Below are 10,345 nucleotides of genomic sequence, written 5' to 3'. Positions count from 1 at the left end.
CACCCTGCATGTGGCACAGATTCTGTAGCTACATGCACCAGTGAGATTAGTTTTGACACAAATTAGGGTTACAAAGTTTGTTAGTCTAGATGCAAATTTTGATTTTGAAATAAGCCACACATTTTTCACTTTTTTAAAGAAAGCAGTATATTTACAAGCAGTCATTTTAGCACTCAGTTTGCCAAAAATCTCAAGAAATCTCAGAAAACATTCTGTTCTAAAAAAAGATTTTTTGCTATCATGGAACAGAGAGAAATAAAAGTATTATCTTCCAATTCTTATGTACAAATCATTTCAACTTTACTAGAAAACATAACGATGTAAGAAATCAATATAAAACCTAAAGATGCAATATTTTCTTTGCTGTAAATTGCTTCAGTGACTGGTAGGTGTTCTGATTATTCACTTAGTGTCTTAAGATACACTTTCTCTTTCAGCTGAAGAGCAGATATTAAATATCTTTTTTCCTGTAAAGCACAATACTGTAAATGTATAATAGTAAAGCACAATACTGTAAATGTACAATAGTAAAGCATAAGAAATAGAAATGTTAGATAATGACTTTATTACTGCAAAATACCAAACTAGGTTTCCTTTCTAAAATTATTTTTATGACCTATCAGTACAGCAGACTTGGCAGGAGAATCCAGCTTGGATTTACATGTATCTGTTTCGAATGTACTCTCTGTACATGAGGAAGTCATCTTTTCCCAGTGGCTGCATGTTTCCTCTTCCAGCCTGAATGTGTGCATGAAAAATCTCTATTGATTTCCTATCAGCTCTTGGAGGCTGGACTTCGTAAATATTGTCTTGAGAAAAGGAGGAGATGGGTATTCTGCAAAAAAAAAAACACCACACACGCAGAATATTTGTAACTTTAAGTAAAAATTTTCCACAGAGAGAGGAGAGTATTTCCTTTCCTTGAAATATATGAGTCAATAAAAGAGCAACTTCCCACTAGATAATTCATTTACCTAGATTTTTAACACTACTGCAGACCTGATAAGACCCAGCTTTCCAAGTAGGGTAATTAGGTAAGTTGTCACTAATCACATTACAGAATACTTTGTCATTTCCCTCCACTCTGTCCTCATTTCTTCATCCTTCCTCAGATCTGCTACAGTCAGTAAGTACCCAAGCTGAAACAGATCTGTGCCATGCATTATAGCAGATAACAAGAAAACTTTATTGAGCTATCCACTTAGTAGCAATTATAACAAGCAAGTGATTATACTCTGAACCAACATATAGAAAGGATTTATCAGATAAGAAATTTCCATCTAATTATCAGGAAACAGACAACTTACTACCAACAACAGCATTCTGTACACTGGGACAGCTAGTATTTTATGAAAATATTTTTATAAAATTTTTATAATAAATTATATTATAAAAATTATATATTAATTATATACAATATATATAGTTTTTATAAATTTTTAAATAAAAACTTTATAATAATTTATATAAACTTTATAACATAAATGCTGTCTAATATTTAAACCTACTCATGAGAAAAAACATGTAATTTGAAAGTGTACAAGAACCTGAGTATGTCAGACCTTTTCTAAGCACTGCTGTAAATCAGACTCACTCATAAGGTAGAAGCTGGTCTTTCAAATACAACTCTGGAAAAGTGCATAGCCAACAGGTCAAGTAAAGCAATTGCTTCCCTCTGTTCAGGGCTTGAGCTACCACGCTTGGAGAACTGTGCCCACACTTGGGGTCTCCAGTACACGAGAGACAATGAAATACTCGGATGAATCCAGCAAAGGTCACCAAGATGACTAGAGAGCTGGAGCATATGCCATGTGAAGAGAGGCTGCAAGCACTGGGTTTGTCCAGCCCAGAGAAGAGAAGCTAAGGGGGACCTTATTGCTGTCAGCAACCACCTAGTGGGAGGGTACTGATAGCGTAAAGCCAGACTCTTCTTGGAGCGCGTGAATAAAAGATAAATTTCAAAAAGGGAATATAGATTGCAACATGGGGCAGTCTGATTCGAAACAAGAGAACTTTTCTCCACTGTGAGGGTGATTAAACACTGGAACGGGTTGCTCAGAAAGCCTCTGGAACCTCCCTCCTTAAGAATAATTCAAAATGCAAGGGTACGTGGCCCTGAGCAACCTCATCTAATTTGGTCCTCCTCTGAGCAGGGGACTAGATCAGATGACCGTCAGGGTCCTTTCCTATTTATAATATTCTACAGTTCTAAGACAAAAACTTCAGTAGTAATGTGTTCTCCACCATCAACTGCAAAGTAGCAACAAAAATGTTTATACTCAATACTTAATAAATTAATAAACACTAGCAGTATTGTGTAGCAAATCACTTTCATTTAAAGCACTGTAGCTGTTATGAAAGCTGTATTCATAAATATATTATGTACATTTCCCAGCAATATTTTAGTAATTTATTTATAAAATACTCCCAGAGTTGAACAGTACAGATGTTTAACCTGTGTGATAGCAGATCAGTTTGGATTCCCCAACATTCAATGACTAACACATTCCCATCTGAAGGTAACCTATGCGTTAACTTCTCCTTCTTTCAATACTGTTTGAAATTTAGAGGAAATCAAAGTTTGAAATGAACTCCAAGGAAAAATGATCTGACGGCACTATGATTATCTGTAACAGTGGTTATAGATAATCATTATGATAGAACTATAATTATCTATATAAGCTGCCCAAGTATTTCATACAACACAAAGATTTCAATTCTAGAGACTCACTTAACTACCACCACATACACTGATCTTTTATTCCAAGTTGAACCAAAATTTCATGGAGCCAATCAGCCTGCCTCACAGAGTAGCTAGCAGCAATTTTTAAGGACAGATTATTAAAACAGAACAGGTACTTAATGATGCCTTCTGCAGTATATCCTCCTGTATTTGAGCAACCAGGATTTAGGATCTACCTCAGGCTACCATTTAATGAAAAGTAATTTCCATAGGTTTTCACTTTTTTTTCCAGTATCTGACAATTACAGCATCCTGTGGAAATAAGTTCCATGACTTGTGTCCGATGTGACATTCCTTTCATTTCTATTATGGGCCTTGGTTGCTCATAATTCTTACAGTGGGAGAAATGGCGAACAGACATTCTCTGATTCCCTCCTCCACATCACTTATCACGCAACCAAGTGTATTTCATCTCTGCTTATATACTAGTTATTTTCTGATCACCCTTGTCACCTTGCCATTTATGCAGAGTTCCAAGGTCTTCTCCACCCTCTCTGATAACACAGCAAGGACCAAAAGTGTGTTTAATACCTCAGATTTTTTTTTTAACTAGCTTTTCATTTGTCATCTACTATTTTAGCTACTGAAGACAAATTTTCTAAATACTTTACATAATAGTATATTGGAATAGTAGCCAGTGCCAGTAGCTGCAAAACAGTCAGATTGCTATTGTTAAATATTTTATGAGCATATGCACGTATTTTTGGTCTCAAACATTCTTAGGTAAGAAATTACAGCAGCAACTTACTGTCAAAGCTCACTATTTCCAAAAGCCAGCATCGATCAGCTCAAATACAATGAAGATTCATAGGTATTAGCATCATTGCCATATTCCACAGAAGCCACGGTCATGACTCACTACCTGGGTGCTCTTCAAGAGACAAGAAGTTATTTTTGTGTGTATAACCTCTTGCAAAGGGGAGAAAAAACAAGAAATGATGCCTTTGAAGAACTGGAACACTCAAACAATGGCAGAGCCCTTCTAGAAATGAAATGCAGTAATAATCTTCTAGTTGCACTATGAGCATAAACTAATGTTTGACACTGTTTCTAAACCAGGATCTCTATTAAAACTGCCAAAAACCCCTCTGCCTTATTTTGTAGCCTTTTATTTTGTTACAATGTCGATTTCAGATGTTTCATCATGTGATGGTTTTTTAGTCTTATAAAATGACTGCAATGTGTTATGTAACATAGTATGCCTAATATTCCACTACAACTGGAATATGGTATATAAAAATATTTCCATATTAAAGTAATATTTTTCAATTTCATATTTAAATTTGTATTTTTCCATCAACTCAGTTGATTATACTTTGATTGCAATGATAGAATTACTTATACAGGTATGCTATGGAATTTGAGACAATAAAATCACTGGTCACTCACAGAGTTTGGCTGCATACTTAAAACCAAGTTACATTTTACCAAGATGTAGTCAGAATTTGCTAGGTTGTGTCATAGAAACATTTGGTTATTCTAGAACTAGAGAAATAAGTAAAGCTAAAACATTTGCCAAAAAGTGAAGCCTTACTGCATAGAATATATTTTAAATTTTCCTTATTTTAGATTGTAAAACAGTTCCTGTTTAGGCTTCTTAGTATTTGTTTACATTCCACTGTAGTGCCACAGAATTCTAAAACTAAAATTGTAAGCAAGTTACCTGTTTGTGTATGATTAGGATAAAATTTCCAAAATGCTTACAGTTTTAATGCTTTTCTTAACCAACACAAAACTCTCATTCCAAAAGAGTTGAAACTCTTCTGAAGCGCCAACCTCTGCTATTACGTTCTCACCAAATCAGTGTTTTATTTCAGTTTTTGTAAATTATATGAATAATACTATGGACATTCTATCACACCTAACCTTTTCCTTCTATTTTTTTTTCCCCCAACAGTGATAGTTTCTTCTCATTATCACTATCATATTCTTCTAGTTTATTATCACAGAACCACAGAATCATTAAAGTTGGAAAAGACCTTTAAGATCATCAAGTCCAACCATCAACCCAACACCACCATGCCCACTAAACTATGTCCCGAAGCGCCATGTCCACACATTTTTTGAACACTTCCAGGGACAGTGACTCCACCACCTCCCTGGGCAGCCTGTTCCAATGCTTGACCAGTCTCTCCGTAAACAAATTTTTCCTAATATCCAATCTAAACCTCCCCTGGTGCAACATGAGACCATTTCCTCTTGTCCTACTAGTTACTTGGGAGAAGAGACCATTTACCTCGCCACAACCCCCTTTCAGGTAGTCATAGAGAGCGATAAGCTCTCCCCTCAGCCTCCTCTTCTCCAGACTGAACAACCCCAGTTCCCTCAGCCGCTCCTCGTAAGACTTGTGCTCCAGATCCCTCACCAGCTTCTTTGGACACGCTTGAGCACCTCAACGTCCTTCTTACAGTGAGGGGCCCAACACTGAACACAGTATTTGAGGTGTGGCCTCACCAGTGCTGAGTACAGGGGCACAGTCACCTCCCTACTCCTGCTGGCCACACTATTGCTGATCCAGGCCAGGATGCTGCTGGCCTTCTTGGTCACCTGGGCACACTGCCAGCTCATATTTAGTCGGCTGTCAACCAGCACCCCCAGGTCCTTTTCCACCAGGCAGCTCTCCAGCCACTCCTCCCCAAGCCTGTAGCGTTGCATGGGGTGGTTGTGACCAAAGTGCAGGAGCCAGCACTTGGCCTTAGTGTTATAAAACACTAAGGTGCATGTTGTCAGTACTGGTAAAATTAGTCTATCTAAATTTGTATCTTCGTGCTTTAAAAGTAGATTGCTTTTTAAAGGACCCATAGCTTCTGCAGATACTTATTTATTTTATTTTAAAGCATTCAAGCTGTGACTCTACCAATGGTATTTGACAGTAGCACAGTGTACTAACTTACAAATTTCACTAACACCAAAAGACGTCACTTACTCAAATGTAGCTGGCCTGTCTAGTCCACTAGGAAGTGAACAATTAAGTAAAAAACAAAGCCATAACACTAATTTGATGCCTTCTCTATTTATTGATTTGTTTCTAAAGACATGACACTTCTGAAGCACTAATGAGTCAAAAGTAATTTCCTTAGGCACAATGGAAACTGGACAGCAAAGTGTATTTCATTTGGAGCATTAGTAACTAAATCTCAGGTTTCCATCTACTTGCTTCAATGTGATAAAAATATATTGAAAGAACCGCATGTTCATGCATGCCAATTTTGATTAATAACCCTGTATTAAGCTGTAACTATTTGTAGAATGCTTGTATTATCCAGTCATTTAATTAAAAGTAATTTCTCTAACACTATTCATGTAAAAATCTAATCTACTTAAGTTTAATATCTTACAATAGAGTCATGAAGGAGAGCACATTATTTATGACTTGGCTATCAGCTCTGTCTAGAGACCTGTAGCTCTATGGCCTCCCAATTAAAATTGCATAGATAGGAACGTAAACACCATGTCCTGAAGGACAGCACCCTTGACACGCAAAGTACAGTTATTTTAATCCCACTCATGAACAGGATTCATGGTATTATGGATTCATCAAGGGTAGCATTCCCTCTACAGTAAAAGAAGATACAGCTAAAATCTTCAGTAACAGCAAAGATGTTCCATACTTTGAAGGAAAAGTGCATGGTGACGTGCTTAGCTCTCAGAAATATAGCAGTCACCAGAAAGCCACATTTGTTTCAACATTGATTAGTTCTCCTCAAGTCTCTAAAGTATATCTAAAGGAGAAGACAAAACGTACTCTGCTGCCTTGTTTGAATCCAAAAGCAAATATATCTGATCTACAAAACTGTGGCAAATCCAGAGTTTTTGTTTGGGCCCCCCATCCCCCTCCCCCAAATGGCAGCCCTTTAAATTGCTTGCTGTGCTCTTGAATGAGGCTTCAACAGAACTGTCCTTCCTTAGACACCAACACCTCCATACAACAAAGTTTCAGTCACATTCTTTGTGAGTGGAGAGGACTGAAAAACAGGAGACTGTCCAATAATACTGCAACTTGTACCTTACAGAACTGACCAGCAGCAAAACCTGGACTGCATCCAGGTCCCACAACCATCACCTGAAAACTCCCAACAACATGTACAGTTTCAAAGATTAGAGAAAGAAGAGACTCTCTTTACACAGGTATACATCTAAATGAGCATTTTATAATCCAGATTAGAAGCAGGATCTCTACAGTGAAAACAGAAAAAACATGAGAGAAAGTCAAAACATCCAATACATAAAGGTGAAGTCTAAGGAAGAAGAAATCTTTTAAGTAGGGACGATTTATGCTAACCACAAACTAATTCAAAATTTCAACACACAAAAGAACCTAGGGGTAGTACAGGACAACACAAAACAAGTATCAGAAGAACTCACAAAAAAAAAAAAGAGGAATAGTGTGTTTCTTTTTGGAAAGCGAAAGCTTAGACTTACATTTTCAAATAGGGTTACTTGAGGAAGACAGTTCTCAAACTGATGAAGAGAAATATATCACTTCACGAAGAGGACAGAGGGACAGGTTGAAGAAGGGTCCTGAGAATTTTCATTGAAAAGTCTAAAAGATGAGCTAAGGTGGCACATAGTTTAGTACTTTCTGGTTTTTGCTAGAGACTGTTAATACTACAAAATGCCAAATTCAACAAAACAGTAATATACAATGTAGAAATAACTAGACTTATTGTCATATTTCATAAGAATTTATTATGGTCACATTTTTAGAGGATATGATTTCAATGCTGCTGACATTAACCCCAAAATAAAATTAGAAAACCAAGCTTCAAGCCACAGGACTTCTGAAGCATTTTAACAGTGATCACTGTAGTAAAAGATACAGTAGTGCTTTATTTGAAATTTGGAAAAAGAAATTTAATAACAGAACGCATTTTGGCACATTAAAAAAAAAAGAATCTAAGACCTGTTATAAAACTCAAAATGCTTTTTTCTAGTCTTGTGAGACTACTGTGTTATCCTTTTTATACATGACATACAGAAATGCTAAACCAGGTGGACAGCAGACAACGATAAACTAAATTTTTATGTGTGTTGCAGTGACAAAGACCCTGTCAAGTCAGAATTGTACTCAACTATTGCTTCATAGCTCAAAGTATTTCTTCAGGTTAAAAAAAAGCCTTTGGATTTTGAGAAATTATGGCAAATTTTATCACAATTCACATACCATTCTGAAGGTATGTATACTGCTGTTGCAGGCTTTTTTTTTTTTTTTTTTTTTTTTAACACACCAATGGATGGTATGAGATTTGACATGTAGATTTTTATTCAGGATTCAGTGTAGACAGGTAGGAAATATGGAGGACCCAGAGATCAAGTGTGAACATTCAGGTATAAAAGAATCTTTTTTTTTTTTTAATTTGAAACAGACATCAATAAATGAAAATTATGATCTAAATCAGTATGAGGCAGATGAATGCTAACAGCTTTATTGTTAAAATAATATTGAGCATCTCAGTTGACAACTCTACTAAAAATGCTAGGCACACGAGTTTTTTCATCTGAAAAGCTCAGAGCTCCGTATTGACAGAACAAATGAACTGGAAAAAGATAATTCTTCTTACATACACAGGGATCTGAATCACAAGGAGTTCAAACCATTTTCCCAAGATCCCTGGAAAAAGCAACTGCCCGATCTGTCATAAGGGTGCTATGCAAGAGAAGTGAGCCAATCTAACAAATTGCCACCAGCCACATGAGAAAGTTCTGCTGCGTTTGACCCTGTGGCTCTGTCTCTTCTGTGCTGGCCCTGGTGATAACTGGGACCTTCACTAAATAGTCTAAATAATCTCATTGATCTACCAGGGAACTACTTGCTTTTTTTGCTGAATTAGTTTGCTGCAGACTGATGAGCTGAACTGATTTATGGAGCACTGTAACAAGTAGTAAAGCTTGCACCAGTAACTGAAAAAGTATGTGATAAGGAAGGAGGGAAAGAGCAGGACCTCCCCCTTTTGGTGGCAATGAACTCTTAGAACTGGCTCAGCTGTTCTGTTAACTTCTCCCATCAAATCCAGTCATGCTGTGACTTAAACTGTAATACTAAACCATTTCACCCGTCGAACTTCAGTAGAGCATTTTATAAACCATCACATCATGAACTTAATTATTTCCTTCAGTCCCCAGCCAGCTCTTTTCTGGAGAGTTCTACAACTCTGATCATACTACAGCTTTTCCTCAGACCCTTCCAAGCAGTATTCTTTGAGACGTGTGACTGAAAATGAACAGCACATTCAAACCCAAAACGACAGAATTATTCCTTCTATGTGGTGTTGATTCCCGATACTTTTGTCTTTTCTAGCCAACATGAAGTACCAAGTACTTTCAGGGAAGGTGCCCACAATGACTTTAAAACTGCTTCCCCAGAATATAAAATGAAGATACTCTCAGTAGCAGTAGTCAAACCATTTTGCAAGTGACGAGCACATAGACAGTGCTAAATCCATTTAGAATCCCAGCGAAGGCCAATCTTTCATCGTCAGACAGAAGACAAAATCCAGGTAATTTATAAACAGCCAGACCAGTAAATTTCAAGAGAATTCTCACAGACAATAAATGCTAGAGAATCACGGAACTGCTTTGTTTAAAATACTGAGAGTCAAAAAAAGGAAAGATTCAAATTAAGTGAGGAAGACTAATCCTTAAAGGTATTTTTAGAATACCAGAACAGTGGATATATGTGAGTCAAAAGAAGAAGAGAAATTAAAGTTGCTGTAACATGTCTCTCTTGGATCAGTTAACCCGAAGTGGTTAATTATCCTCATCTCTGTTCTGAGTCAAGAGCTAATAGTAAGCTACATATTTTTATTTTATTTAGAGGTATAGAGAGGTTTAGATCATATATACTTCTTAATATACAGACAGCTGTTAAAGAATATGAGATCCCATACAGGACATCTTAAAGTAAAACGAATCCAAATAATCACCAAACAGGAAAGAATTTCATCCACCATAGAGGCAAGGAGTTTTTAATTAAGGAAGGAGGTAAGGTAGATGACTCCCAATTTAACCCAAATATTTACATCTCAAAGGAGCTGAAGCAGTGCTTGTTTTAATTAAGAGGCATAGCTATCCTATTTCCAAGAAAAGGAATAAATAAAATGAGCTGTAGGTAAAAACACAGCATCTATTCAGGCCCTTCTGGGAGATTTCAAGGGGGAGACTTTGCTGAAGACTAGATGCTGCTCTGACAAAGGGTTATGTAGCAAGAAGGTGCTCTACTGAAGTGCAGAATACGTTGGGTTTTTAAACATGGGTTTATGCATGGGTTTAATGTAAAAAATAAGTATACTCAACATTCTACATATCCTTTATTCATTTACTACTTCTGCCTTTCAACATAAGGAATCCCCCCCAAACTCCTAGGATGTGAATACACAGCAAGATAACAAGTTCAATTACCAACATTTTCTGTGGCGCAGTTATAAAGGAGTGACGATGTCAAGTTTACAAATGTAAGGTGAATTTTATCTAATCCTCCAAGAAATAGACCTTATACTAACAAAGTCATATGGAAGTACTGAATGAACAAGAGAAAAGCTGTAAACTGAGGGAACAGCCTTCAAAACTAACTAGGGTTGTAAAACACTTCCTTCAAATTAGAAA

General features: G+C 36.7%; 1 protein-coding gene across 1 annotated transcript in view; it reads right to left on the bottom strand.

Annotated features, from left to right (window-relative positions):
- Positions 1-657: 657 nt before the first annotated feature.
- Positions 658-10,345, bottom strand: part of FIG4 (FIG4 phosphoinositide 5-phosphatase) — a gene marked incomplete at both ends in the record, with an annotated part of 74,954 nt that continues 65,266 nt past the window's right edge. The window contains one exon of the mRNA XM_081997734.1: positions 658-835. Within this exon, the coding sequence (XP_081853860.1) occupies positions 658-835 (178 nt within the window). The remainder of the gene's footprint in view (positions 836-10,345) is intronic.

Source organism: Phaethon aethereus, assembly GCF_964289735.1.
Source record: "Phaethon aethereus genome assembly, chromosome: 3".
NCBI classification, from domain to species: domain Eukaryota; kingdom Metazoa; phylum Chordata; class Aves; order Phaethontiformes; family Phaethontidae; genus Phaethon; species Phaethon aethereus.
Note: the sequence above shows the minus strand (reverse complement) of the source record. Positions and strands in the feature narration are given on the sequence as shown.